This window comes from Trachurus trachurus (genome assembly GCF_905171665.1).
Source record: "Trachurus trachurus genome assembly, chromosome: 16".
Taxonomy (NCBI): Eukaryota; Metazoa; Chordata; class Actinopteri; order Carangiformes; family Carangidae; genus Trachurus; species Trachurus trachurus.
The window spans coordinates 33,419,499-33,434,024 of record NC_139902.1 but is presented as its reverse complement, the minus strand read 5'-3'; the positions used below and the strand labels follow the sequence as shown (position 1 = coordinate 33,434,024).

Here is a 14,526-nt window from a genome sequence, read left to right as displayed (position 1 = left end):
GAGGAGAGGATCGAGATCAGTTGTTGTAGGGCTATTTTTTTTCTCAATGAAAATCTTTATTTCATAATTGAAAAAGTACAGACAAGCAGAATATTGTTGTAGGACCATATTTTTTAAAGAGCTTGGACTTAGTGAAGCATCTGTCTGAATTTAAAGCAGAAGTAAGGTGAATGTTTGTGTTAATATAAGTCTTAAATAGTTATATCTTCCGACAGCAATCACTTCTATAGAGTGTTTGGTCTGAAACACGGGTCTGTCAGTCACTCTGCTCTGCTCTGAGCCCAGGAGAAAACATTTATCGTATCCTACAACCTTTATCCAATGAGGAGAGAGAACGGCATAAAGGGGCAGTCCTCTCTGTGTGTGCAGCCAAGGGATGCGCCTGAATGTGGTGACGTAGGGACGAGGGCGGGGACTGCTAACTCCATCTGCTGACAGGAAGTTAGACAAAACCACTGGATCGCTGACTTCTGCTTTAAGTGGTTTTGAATAGAGGATTTGTGGCTAAAGTTTGTCACATCACATGTGAAGCATCTGTCTGAAATTCCCCCCCCCCCCCAGCCCTCCACCATGTCAGACCACCTAAAAAGCAGTATACCCACTACAAAACATTTGACTACACCACTGGGATGGAGAGATGGAGGAGGAGAGAATGTAGTGGTGGAGGAGCAGAGGATGGAGAGAAGGAGGAGAGCATGTAGTGATCAGTTATTGTAGGACCATATTTTAAAGAGCCTTGACTTAGTGAGGCATCTGTCTGAAGTTAAATCGAAAGCAACTGGACTTGGTTATTTTGTCTAGGAAGACGTTTCACCTCTCTTCCACGAGGCTTCAACAGTTCATGTTCTGTCTGTCTTGTCTCTCCCCTCCTCTCCCCTGCCTCCCCCCCCTCCCCCCTGCCCCCCCCAGTCCTCCACCATGTCAGACATCTACCAGTCGGCCGCCTCCTCTCTGGGTCTGTTCTCCAGCCCGTGTCTCACCAAGGTGGAGCTGCGTCTCACCTGTAAGGGGATCTCCGACCGCGACGCGCTGTCCAAACCCGACCCCTGCGTCGTCCTCAACATGATGTCGCACGGGCAGTGGATGGAGGTAGGTCGCCACGGCAACCGGACTCTGTCTTCTGGTAAAAGTTAACGTGGTGAATGTGTATTTGATGATGAGTTTGATGAGGGAAACCAAGAAATCCCATAATGAGCCTCCGTAGCGTAGCTCTGAGCAGCTCACGGCTCTGCTCCGCCGTTCTAAAAATAGCTTGCACCGACAATTAAAGGTAACGAACCTACTACTATGACTATAGGGATTATGGTGAGAGGAAATTTTGCCAAAATGTTGAAATGTCCCTTTAAAATAAAAAAGGCACTTTTAGGCGCTTACGTAATTAGCTCAAAACTCTCACTTTTTTGGTTAATTTTTTGCTGATGAAAAAAACAAACATTTTAAATGCTAACTCAACTTTTTAAAAGGTCATTTCTACACAGGACTACTTGTGTATTTTGTAAAAACAAAAAAAAAAAAGAAACAAAGAAAGAAAGTGTAACCTTTAAAGGGACAATGAGGAGTTTTGTTAAAGCGAAGCGTTTTCACACTACATTTATGAGCCTCCGCACCGTGAAATTCTTTGACCGGCGCAAGACAGACTCATGTTTTCATTCATCAAGAATTAAAGTCAGAGGTTGGAAGACGATCACATACCGTCGTAGTTCCCACCATAAACGGAGATTCGGCGGCGTTATTCTCATGACTCGCCACGAAGGAAACGCTGGTCGGCTCGACCAGCATTTCCGCCACCACTAATAATAACAAAATAACGATAGAGACAAAACAATATATTTATCGAAAATGGGCCCATTAACAAGTGGTAACGGAGATTCATCCACATTAACGTGAGACTTTTTTATAACCAAATAGAAACTCCTCATTGTCCCTTTAATTTGCTCTTTAAAGCCCCTGTACAGACTTTTCATGTAGTGTAGATTTTGGCGCCCCCTGTGGACGAAAGCGGTGGAATGAAGACTGCATTTCCCACTGTCATTAAGACGTTTGTGTAGATTTGTTTTGGAAACGTTGGAAAGAAGACGGGACTTGCTTCTTCTTTTTTTTCTTTTTTTTTGCAGTGTAATGTATCTATTGGTCTGGTTTGGTCAGTGGTCCGACCCGACCATGCCCTCCAGAGTGTAGAATTAGACGACTTAGAAATAGCGTATCTTCACCCTGACGGGCTCATTTGCAGAGACACATCAGCAGAAACCACAGACTTTTAAGTATCCAGTTAAAAGCTCCGTACAGGGTGTTAAAGGGATAGTAACCAACTATAAATGGACCTAACCAACTGCTGATCGGCAGGTGCTAACCCTGGGCGGAGGGATACGTGAGTTGGTTAGGTCCAAATAAAAACTGTGTTTTTCCTGCACTTTGAAGGGCTGGAAAAAATTATATTATAGTGAACAATGGAACTGTGTTTTTTTTTTCAGGTAAAACCTCTTTTAGGCCACGAAAATAGGCCGTTTCTTTGGGTCCATTCACAACACTGTATGTTGTAAATCTCTGGGCAGGGCTATTATGGGCTGGCGTTGCTAACGGGAGGAGTGCAGAGAGTCTTCTACTGCAATTAAAGTACTTAGGGGCTATTTGTAGATCATACAACCACACTTTAAAAAAAATGATACTATCCCTTTAAGTTCAGCGTCAGAGAATCCGACACTCTGATCGTTTTTTTTCTCTGTTGATGCTTCATTTCACATGAACGTCTCTGCTGCTGATGTCAGCTGTGTGTGTGTGTGTGTGTGTGTGTGTGTGTGTGTGTGTGTGTGTGTGTGTGTGTGTGTGTGTGTGTGTGTGTGTGTGTGTGTGTGTGTCTCCATGCTGCTGTTCACCAGAGTCAGCAGACTGAGACTGAGCAGGTGTTCAACAGGTGTCAACAGATGTTTCATGGATGTTACAGATGTTCAGTCTCTGGTGAATCCCATAGTGATTAGTGGGAGGTAATGATAATCTATAACTGCAGTCATTACTCAGTTAACGAGTAGATGTTACATTACAGTTACTTTAGTTACAGTTACTCTGATGAACGATGTAGCTGCAGCCTGTTACAGTTTGGCTCCATTACAAAAACACAACCTGAACAGAGAAGCTGCTCTGTCCCACACTGGAAGAGTTCCTGAAGGCACCACGTCCTCCTCCTCCTCCTCCTCCTCTGTCCTCCTCCTCTTCCTCCATCTTCCTCCTTCTTCCTCCTCCTCTCCCTCTTCCTCCTCCTTCTCCTCCTCATCTTCCTCCTTCCTCCTCCTTCTCCTCCTCCTCCCTCCTCCTTCTTCTTTCTGCTCCTCCTCTTTCTTCCTTCTCCTCCCTCCTCTTCCTTCCTCCTCCCTCCTCCTCCTCCTCTGTCCTCCTTCTTCTCCTCCTCTCCTCCTCCTCCTCCTCTTTCTTCTTTCTCCTCCTCTCATCCTCATCCTCCTCCTCTGTCCTCCTTCTTCTCCTCCTCCTCCACCTCCACTTAGTGTTTATTTGTTTCTCATCTCACCTGGTGGTTCAGGAGTTTTACCTGCAACACACACACTGTATCACCACGACGACAGCATCATCCTGTGTCTGTAGTCATGGCGACAGCGACAGGAAGTCAGTCTGTCAGAACTCCCAGCATGCATCAGGTCATCACGTTACAGACACTTTCAGTTCAGCTCATTTATCAGCTTCAGTTTATGTCAGCTGGTGTTGTTTAGTGTGTGTGTGTGTGTGTGTGTGTGTGTGTGTGTGTGTGTGTGTGTGTGTGTGTGTGTGTGTGTGTGTGTGTGTGTGTGTGTGTGTGTGTGTGTGTGTGTGTGTGTGTGTGTGTGTGTGTGTGTGTGTGGGTCAGACCTGGTTTCTGTTGACCCACTTCTTCATCTTCTCTGAGTATTTTTAGATGCTGGATGCAAATTAAGTTTTTTTTTTTTTTTCCCCCTCATTCACATTTTTATTAGTTTTTTATTAATTTTATATGATTTTTATCATTTTAAATTAAACTAATTCACAATAAAACTAAGAGAAAGAATGTGAAACATGAATCCAGAGAAACGAATCGAAGTGACGGGGACTAGTTTGTGTGTTTGTGTGTGGCGGAGGGATACGAGGAGCAGTCGCTCTGAGAGAAGGAAAGTTTATAAGTGAAGTCTGAAAACGGAGAAGAGACGACGCAGCAGGAAGACGAAGGAGAAGGAGAGGAAGATGATGAAGAAGAAGATGGAGGTGGTCCAGGATCCACAGGGTTCTGGTTCTGGTTCTGGCTCCACGTCGGTTCCTTTACAGTCGATCCAGATGAACTCTAACGAGCCAATTAAGAGAAGCTGCAGGCTGAGCTCCATCTGCTGCTGCACCAGAACCAGAACCAGACTGAAGAGGAGGACATCACACAGAGCCGTGAGCTGCTCAGAGCTACGCTACGGAGGCTCATTATGGGATTTCTTGGTTTCCCTCATCATCAAACTCATCAAATACACAATCCAACAACTCCACAACGCTCTGGTGGACAAGTTGTGACCTGCACATTCACCACGCTATGAGATAATAACACAACGTTACCACACAGAGTTGTTTTAGAGGGAAATTCATGCAAAACCGCTGATGTGCGTTTCCTTCAGGGACAGTTGTTCATCAAGCAGTCTCTGTATTTCCCTCTAAAACAACTCTGCACCGACAATTAAAGGTAATGAACCTACTGCTATGACTATAGCGATTATGCCAATGGGCCAATTTGACAAAATGTTGAACTATCCCTTTAAGTATCCCGGTTTTGATCAACATGAACTTAGAGAAACCTGGTTTCTGATTACTGCGTCTTATGTGCGCATGCGTGTGTCATAACAGGAAGCGCAACAAAATGTACAAATTAAAAATACTGCCATGTTATATAACTTTATACAATAAAATAAAATTGAATGCAGACTGATGGGTTCATTGTAAAATATTAATTCATTGATGTAAAAGTGGTGATTTATGTAAATACAGAGCCCAGAGTCCAGTAAACACAGGAAGCTTCACTTTTCATTCAAACACACAAACTAATGCCACAATTGTTAAGTTTCATCAATGAGACCAACATTTATCTCTTAAAAATAATGTAACTACCCGGCGGTAAACCTCACCTAAAAGTTAATTAACGATTGTTTTGTCCCCCGTGATGACGATGGAGGTTGGCCGGCCAAGCAGCTCTGCAGACCGGCTGCTGCCTCTGAGATGAGCCAGTTGCTGCTCCACAGGTGGAGCTTCGATGTAGCAAACTTCTAAACAGCCGTAATTTGGATAAACCGACCACATATTGGGGATCTAAACAGTTACTTCCTCGCCGGCCATTGTTGACGCCGCCATTTTGTTACGTAACGTATCTATCTCAAAATCAGGATAACGGCTTATCCTCATGTCTATGATGTCTCCCTTTGTCTCTAATGTCTCTTATATCTCCTGTCCCTCCCTGTCCCTGTCTGTCCCGTGCAGGTGGACCGGACCGAGGTGATCCGTAGCTGTGTGAATCCCACCTACTCCAAGGTTTTCACTCTGGACTTTTATTTTGAAGAGGTGCAGCGTCTTCGCTTCGAGTTGTTCGACATCAACAGCAACTACAACGGGCTGAAGGACGCCGACTTCCTGGGCTCAGTGGAGTGTACGCTGGGACAGGTGAGACAGACGGGACAGGTCTGTGTGTGTGTGTGTCTGTGTGTGTGTTTAAATGTCAGGTAAATACCAGGGAGCTGTCAATCATCAGACAAACCTGAGCTGAAAGTAAAACATCTCCTTTTGTTTTGAGCTTCTATGTTTAAACCAGAAGATCGACTGAGTGTAGAGGCTCTTCTCTTTCTCCTCCTTCTGTCTCTCTAAGAGCTTGTTAAAGTCTTTTCTCCTCCTCAGGATCTAGAACCTGCTGATGTTTGTTTCATTCTCCCACAGTTAAATAAATAAAATTAGTGAATAATAAATAAATAAATAAGTGAGAAAGTAAAAATATCATCTCTAAACTCCACATGAAGAGGAAGTGAAGTGGAACAAGGACGAACTGTGAGAGTTTAACGAGCTGTGGGATCAGTGTTTTAATTAAACCAACAAACAGACGGTCCTGCCCCCCCCACCCCACCCCCACCCCTCCAAACAAACAAACAACACACACACACACACACACACACACACACACACACACACACACACACACACACACACACACACACACACTGGTTTAGTGTCTCTATGTGACAAACATTGTTCATATGAAACAAAGAACACAAGTAACATTTTAAACAGAGAAGCTGATAGAGAAAGAAACGGTTCAATATAATGACACATAGGCCTACAGTACATCTGTGTGTTTGTGTTTATGTTTGTGATTGTGTTTCTGTTTGTATTTATGTTAATGTCTGTTTATGTTTGTGTTTATTTGTTTATGTTTATATTTGTGTTTGTTTGTATTTGTGTTTATGTTTTTGTTTATGTAGGTCTGTGTTAGTTTATATTGTTATGTGTCATATGCTGTCAGTGTCTAAAAATTAACATCAGTCAGATTAATGAGCAGTCAGTCAGTTTAACACTGGGTTCTGTTCTATCTCTTGGTTCCAATGGTCTCATTGGTTCAGTTTGGTTTCAATCAGTTTTGGTTTTGGTTCCATTGGTTCCAATGGTTCAGTTGGTTTCAATGGTTCCAATGGTTCCAATAGACCAGAGCGGCATCTCTATGCAAATGAGAATGACTGATGCATCCTGGGTAATTTAGGGGCAGCGCCCGGCATTTTTAAATTGCACTCAGTAGCTTTTTGTGTTTTGATGGAGTGTAGACTAACTAACAATCAATTTGAATGTTTTATTTTTTGTTTCTTTTGTAGCACTATGTCTCATAATTATTTTGACACCCTCTTTGAAACCCACCATTCACGCTATCTTGAAAAATTACAATGAATGAATCTAGCGGTATGCTCCTTTAGCCTCCCACAGTGATCAATGACTCCGCACAGTGGCCAGAAATGTCTGACCCAGACATCTACACGTATTTGGTGGAATCACCGGGAGGTTTTGGCTCAGTGTTGTCTGTAAACAGCCTGTTAATAGACAACTTTCTGTTAGTTAGTTTGTCAAGAAGCCAGTTAGGCTGAACTTTTCAATGGAGGGATGCCGGGTGCTGCCCCTAAATTACCCAGGATGCATCAGTCACTCTCATTTGCATAAAGATTCTGCTCTGGTCTATGGTTCAGTTGGTTCTAATGGTGCCGATAGTTCTGATGGTTCCAATGGTTCAATTGGTTAAGTTGGTTCTAATGGTTCAGCGTGTGTGTGTGTGTGTGTGTGTGTGTGTGTGTGTGTGTGTGTGTGTGTGTGTGTGTGTGTGTGTGTGTGTGTGTGTGTGTGTGTGTGTGTGTGTGTGTGTAGATCATCTCCCAGAGGAAGCTGTCCAAAGCTCTGCTCCGACCTGGAGGCACCGTGGGGAAGGCCATCGTCACGGTGAGCTGCTCTCTCTCCTCCACCCACTGCCCAGTCGGCCTCGCTCGCCCCTCGCTCTGACATCACTCAGCTTTTATTTTGAAAGGGTTTCTGAGCAGGAAGCTGCTGCACTTGAATCATCAGCTTTAATCTTTTTATTTCTTAAAATCTATTGTGTCGTCATAATGAACCGAGTGTCAACCCCCAACCTGTGTGTGTGTCCAGATCTCAGCAGAGGAGCTGACTGGTAACGACGACTACATCGAGCTCTCGTTCAGCGCCAGGAAACTGGACGACAAGGTAACATCCTCCTCTCTGATTGGCTGCTGTCTGGCTGTGATGTCATAACAAACAAAGAAGTACAACAAATGGCTTTTTAAGTTTAACTTTTACTTTCAATGTGACCAATCTGTTTGTGTTTGTTCAGGACTTCTTCAGTAAGTCTGATCCGTTCCTAGAGATCTACAGACTGAACGATGACGCCACGATGCAGCTCGTCTACAGGACCGAGGTACACACACACACACACACACACACACACACACACACACACACACACACACACACACACACTGTGTCCCAATTCAGCGGTGGCAGCCGTTGGAAGCAGCATTTGAAGGCCGATTACGTGACAGTGTCGTGACTAGGCCTGCCCCAGTTCGAAGGCCTCGACAAATGCAGCCTTCCTCTGCCTAGGAGGACGAACCGCACCGATCTTTCGTGGCCTCCTGTATCCATAGACTGTAAAAAGAATGGACGTAGCACCGTGACGTCACCTATTGGTTTAGGGGAGTCTGTTTTGTGCTCCTACTACGGCATTTGAAATACGCCATGTTGGATTTTAGGTGGAGTCTACTTTCCATATTTGGAGAGGTGCCGGCCAAGAACCCGCCCACCGAACTTGAAGCAACCAATTAACGGCCGGTAAACTGTCTGTGAACCTGTCACTCAATGTAACCACGCCCCAATTTATGTACGAATTTGAAGCCTGGTACATAAAACAGTGTTCACGGAGGTGGAAACTATCGGTTGAGACCAAAAAAATAAAATGTACCAGGCTGTAAATATGTTTTTTTAAGCTGTAAAGTCGGCTATTTTAACATGGGGCTCAATGGAGAGTTGCTCCCTTCTGGAGCCAGCCCCCAGAGGCTGAAGGCGAACTGCAGCTTTTTGAACGCCATTGTTTAGGGTTCCTACACTATTCGCTACACTATTTGTATTCGAGTTCGGATTCGGGCTTTTAAAAAAAACTTTGGATTCAATATTCGTGTTCAGGAAGAAACCAGAAGTGGGCGCATTAGAGACTTCTGCCGAGCTAGCCGGCTAACTTCTGCTTCAGCTCTCGACTAACTAGAACGGGAATTAAATAATTTAAGCTCTTCTAGACTTTCAAAGCGTAATCGGATTGAATGGATCAAATTCTGGTAGTGAAACGAGTTCACGGGATTGTGACACTCAGAAAAATGCACCAAAACCAAACTGTGGCAATGTCTCGTGCATGGATGTGATTGGCTCAGAACACGCACCAACATGTTTTTTTGTTCTGTTTTGTTTAAATCTCTTGTAGTTGGCTCAAAACACACATCCAAATGTTTCTTTTATTTAGAAAAAAACTCCAGAATAAAGAGGAGAAGCTTTGGACAGACAAACTATTCAGGATCAAAGCATTATTTGTGTACTTCTGAATAACGTATTTGGGTTCAGGTACATCCCTAATGGAAAGTAGTGTACATTTCCAGGTCTGGAAAAGTATGGAAAATGTAAACTACTGTATGGAAATATTGTATATTTATGTTAATACATATCTGTGTTTGGTCTCATCTGAAGTTATTTGGGTTAATTATTTTGTACCTAGCTACAATCTTCTGGAAATAATTTGGTGACACAATGGCAAACACATTCAGAATGATGAAAACAAACGATTAATTGCACAATTTACACATCTAATTACTCAAATGTCACAAGTTATTTGATTTTTTTTTACAGAGAAGTCTGGAAATTAGGGTGAATTGGGACACAGCTACACACACACACACACACATGCTCAGACACCACAGGAGAAGCAGAATGAGTCCTGTTGTTTCTTCTCCTCTGTCAGACGGTCATGAACAACCTGAACCCGGTGTGGAAAACCTTCAAAGTGTCTCTGAACTCACTCTGCAGCGGAGACCACGAGCGCAAGCTGCAGGTACACACACACACACACACACACACACACACACACACACACACCTACAGACACACACACACACACCTACAGACACACACACACACACACACACACACACACACACACACACACCCAGTCTCTGGTGTCAGTCGATGATGTTCCTGTCTAAACGGGGACGTCAGTTCATGACTTTGGTGAAGCAGCAGCAGCAGAGTGGAGGCGACACACACAGGAAGCCAGGGGGAAATGATTTCAAAATAAAACAGGAAATGAATAAAGGAGAATTCCGGCCATTTTTGACCCCTACATCGTTGTCCTGATGGTCATCCAGTGTTGGTTGGAGCAAAAAACGCGACTAAAATTGATGCAGGCAAACCAGAGTTACCATGGCTACCCGGTGCTAGGGATAGCCACAACGCTAACCTATGGCGGCAATTCTTTCAACCACAACAAACACTCAACAAACAATCAGATATCTCTGGTACATGACTGAATCCTTAGAGACACCACTGAACTCATATAGTGTAGAGTAGAAACAGTAGAAACTTTGTGTTTTTGCATGTAGCCTCAGATAGCCCAACTCTGAAACATCCCAGAAAGACATTACTATCCCATCACAGAGCGCCTGCTCTCCCCGACACAGAAACTAACACTTTGTCCTTGTTGTGATGATTTCTTAACTAGAATAAACGGTGGAGCAGTGCAGTGGTGATGTCCAAAATATCTCTGACCGTATATTTTAGTAAAGAAATCATCACAACAAGGACAAAGTGTTAGTTTCTGTGGCGGGGAGAGCAGGCGCTCTGTGATCGGATAGTAATATAGAAAACATGACAAGATATATGTAGAAAACTGAAAAACTCTTTGAGAAATACATAGGTATTAGCAGTTATTGACAGTTCTCGCCTGGGCCCATGTTCCACTTTAAGACCCATAATCATCCCTCATAGTAGGAAATTATGGGAAGATTATACATTTCCTGAATTGTTACAGTCCTGTTAGTATTTCAGTTTTTGTTATTTGTGTCAGTGCTGCTGTTCCTACATTTCACAGTGCTATAAAAAAAGACTACAGTTTAGGCAAAAATATGGAAAAACAGTTGTTGAGACAGATTGACCTTTGACCATGTGACCTTAATATTTTTTTGGATAGGTCCAAAACTAGGTCTAAATGAAAGCTAGGATTGTACACTTTAAAATGCTACCAAACATACCCTCTTAACATATGAGTAAAGGTCTGAAAATGAGCACAAAACAGTAGCCTATACGCCCCCTGCGTTTAGAGGCCTATTTATTGCAGGGGGTTGATAACTTTATGTCATAAAGCTGCCACTTTGGATGGGTCATCATACCAAAATATCATCTATGAACATGTACCTTTACATAAAAATGTTACTAGATTTTGCCACCTTGAGTGGTACCAAAATCTGGTCTGGCCCATGGACTAATAGGTTAGCGTTGTCGCTATCGCTAGCGCCGGGTAGCCATGGTAACTCTGGTTTGCCTGCATCAATTTTAGTTGTGTTTTTTGCTCCCGCCAACACCTGGTGACCATCAGGACAACGATTTAGGGGTAAAAAATGGCCGGAATTCTCCTTTAAACACAAAGTGGAAACAATGGTTCTAGAGAGAAAAGTGTGTTACAGACAGTAATCTCTGTCCTCTCATTGGCTCGTTTTCCCAAGAGAGACAGAGAGAGAGAGAGAGAGAAGCAGCAACATGGCCTATATATAATATATGAAAAATGTATTTTACTTCTACACAGCGACTGACCCACTTGTTCAGCGAAACTCCTGCATGAATGTATGAAAACATAAAATACATCACCTGACTGTCAGAAACCAGAGCTGTGTGTGTGTGTGTGTGTGTGTGTATGTGTGTGTGTGTGTGTGTGTGTGTGCAGTGCACGGTGTGGGACTGGGACTCCAACGGGAAACACGACTACATCGGTGAGTTTGAAGCTTCGTTCAAAGAGATGAGAGGAGCCATCGACGGACGGCAGGTAGGAACCGCACACACACACACACGCACGCACACACACACACATATAAACACACACACACACACACACACACACACACACACACACACACACACACACACACACACACACACACACACACATGCACACAGACACACACACACACACACACACACGATCCTGAACCAGAACCAGAACTGTGGGACCACTTCCTGTTCTGCTGTCCAATCAGCTGCTCAGGAACTCCTCCATCATTAGCATAATTAATATTAATTAATAACAAACAATGTAATTAATATAATTCTAGTTCACAGGTGTGAATTTACTAGGGCTGTCAGAGTTAAAGCGTTAATCGCGATTAGATTAATTAAAAAAATTAACGCGATTAAATTTTTTAATCGCGGTTAATCGCGGCCCATTTTGTCCTCTGTCTGCTGGACTGGAGGACTGGAGTGTGGGACCTCCAGTCCAGTAGGTGGCGGTAAGCCACCTTCAAGTTGGTTGCTACACAAATATACACAGTCTAACATATATCCACAGCTCCATCCATTCATTTTTTGACGGCTTTGTTGTAAACAAATGCATGTGGCGATGTATTGATTTTTTTGACGGCTTCTGTTGTCAACAAATGCACATGGCCAGGAAAAGTGTAGCAAAGTAAAGGGCAATTTCCACTGGATGCAATTCGTTTCAATTCTGTGTGAGTTTCATGCATCATGTGTTATGATTAGGTACTAGGCCTACTAGGTCTGGTCTAAAAGTTGTTTTTCTAGAGATTATAACACTTTGGAGTGTTGAAAGTCCAAAGCGCCATATGTAATATTTTTAATAGAGATTAATCGCGAGTTAACTATGGAAAAAATGCGATTAATCGCGATTAGAAAAATTAATCGTTTGACAGCCCTAGAATTTACCTATGAACTCATTTTGTTTCCTCTGAGACCGTTACCCACAATCCTTAGAGCTCAGCACGCCAGAACTAAACCCAGAGGAGTCAGACTGACTGAGGAGGAGGAGGAGGAGGAGGAGGAAAAGGAAAAGAGAGGGGGAAGAGGAGGAGTAAGAAGAAGGAGCAGGAGGAGGGAAAGGAGAAAGAAGGAGGACAAAGAAGAGTTGGGGCAAAGCTCCATGAAGGTCTCAGTCTCAGAGGAGGAGGAGGAGGAATAGAAGAAGGAGGGGAGAGGAGAGAGAAAGAGGAGGAGGAGTGAACGGGAGTAGGAGGAGGAGGAAGAAGAGAGAGAAGGAGGAGGGGAAAGAGGAGAGAGGAGGAGGAGGGGAAAGAGGAGAGAGGAGGAGGAGGAGGAAGAAGAGAGAGGAGGAGGAAGAAGAGAGAGAAGGAGGACGAGAGAGGAGGAGGAAGAGGAGAGAGAAGGAGGAGGAGAGAGGAGGAGGAAGAGGAGAGAGAAGGAGGAGGAGAGAGGAGGAGGAAGAAGAGAGAGAAGGAGGAGGAGAGAGGAGGAGGAAGAAGAGAGAGGAGGAGGAGAGAGGAGGAAGAAGAGGAGGAGAGAGGAGGAGGAAGAAGAGAGAGAAGGAGAAGGAGGAGGAGAGAGGAGGAGGAATAAGAGAGAGAAGGAGAAGGAGGAGGAGAGAGGAGGAGGAAGAGGAGCAGGAGGAAGAAGAGAGAGGAAGAGAAGGAGGAGGAGAGAGGAGGGGGAGGAGGAATAAGAGAGAGAAGGAGGAAGAGGAGGTGCAGCTCTTCCTGGTAACAGCAGGATGAAGAGAACGTCCAATCAGATCCAGTGACTGTAACATCTGTATCAGGGAACCCCCTCATTAGTGTGTGTGTGTGTGTGTGTGTGTGTGTGTGTGTGTGTGTGTGTGTGTGTGTGTGTGTGTGTGTGTGTGTGTGCGCGTGTGTGTGTGTGTGTGTGTGTGCGTGTGTGTGTGTGTGTGTGTGTGTGTGTGTGTGTGTGTGTGTAGAGGTTAACAAACCCTCAGGATTCATTTCATCAAAACTGCGCCTCGGGATCGTTACCGTGGAAACGCTCGGCTCCTTGTCGGCGGTAATGAGACGACTGAAGTGAGAGTGTGTGTGTGTGTGTGTGTCCTCGTCTCCGTGACAACACACACCCTGACCAGGAGGAGGAGGAGGGGGGCGGAGCTTCACTAACGAGCAGGGAGGGGCCGTTTTAATTAGCCCCTCCCTCTGCATCCTCGTTAACCAATCATCACTGACCTGGTGATGTCACAATGACGTTTAGATGCTCTGTATTGATTATCACTGTTAAAGGGAAATATGAAAATATAAATATAAATATTAAAGAGAAATACCAGTGGGAACCAGCGCTGGGACCATGTGATTTTCTACCGGTTCGATTCTTTTATGATGTTTCTGGCGCCGATTTGATTTAAATTCAATTTAATTTTTATTGCAGATTTTTGCAATTTTTTTTTTTTTTTTTTAACACCAGACCATGTGAAAGATTTGAGTGATGATAATGATGATTATGATGATGATGACATCTACAGACTCTATCAGGAGCCATATTCCCCCCCAAAAAATGCACATCACGTGAGTCAACGAGGAGTTTGCCTATTTGGTGATAAAAAAGTCTCATATTAATGTGGATGAATCTACGTCACCACTTGTTAATGGTCCATTTTAGATAAATATATCGTTTTGTCTTTATAGTTATTAAAAAGAAACAATGTAACGTTACTGCTCAAAACGTTACATTGTTCCTGACATTAAATAGACTGCATGTAGGTGCCCTGCGGTGTGCCAGCCTTTCTACTTTCTTTTTAATTCTTTTTAATTCTTGTATGTTTTTGGCTCAGCACCTGCCCGAAGTTTTTGGCACGGATGTGCGTGTGACCTTTTCTTTTTTGATACACACGTCTTTATAGTTATTTTAATATTATTATTAGTGGTCGACTCGTCCAGTGTTTCCTAGTTTCAGTTTCCTTGCTGCTGCCCGGCGAGTCATGAGAATAACGCCGCC

General features: G+C 43.8%; 1 protein-coding gene across 1 annotated transcript in view; it reads left to right on the top strand.

Annotated features, from left to right (window-relative positions):
- Positions 1-918: 918 nt before the first annotated feature.
- The window catches only part of cpne4a (copine IVa), a gene marked incomplete at both ends in the record, with an annotated part of 35,159 nt that continues 21,551 nt past the window's right edge, over positions 919-14,526 (top strand). The window contains 7 exons of the mRNA XM_083989327.1: positions 919-1,089; positions 5,470-5,649; positions 7,384-7,455; positions 7,660-7,734; positions 7,862-7,945; positions 9,533-9,622; positions 11,507-11,605. Of these exons, the coding sequence (XP_083845453.1) occupies positions 919-1,089; positions 5,470-5,649; positions 7,384-7,455; positions 7,660-7,734; positions 7,862-7,945; positions 9,533-9,622; positions 11,507-11,605 (771 nt within the window). The remainder of the gene's footprint in view (positions 1,090-5,469; positions 5,650-7,383; positions 7,456-7,659; positions 7,735-7,861; positions 7,946-9,532; positions 9,623-11,506; positions 11,606-14,526) is intronic.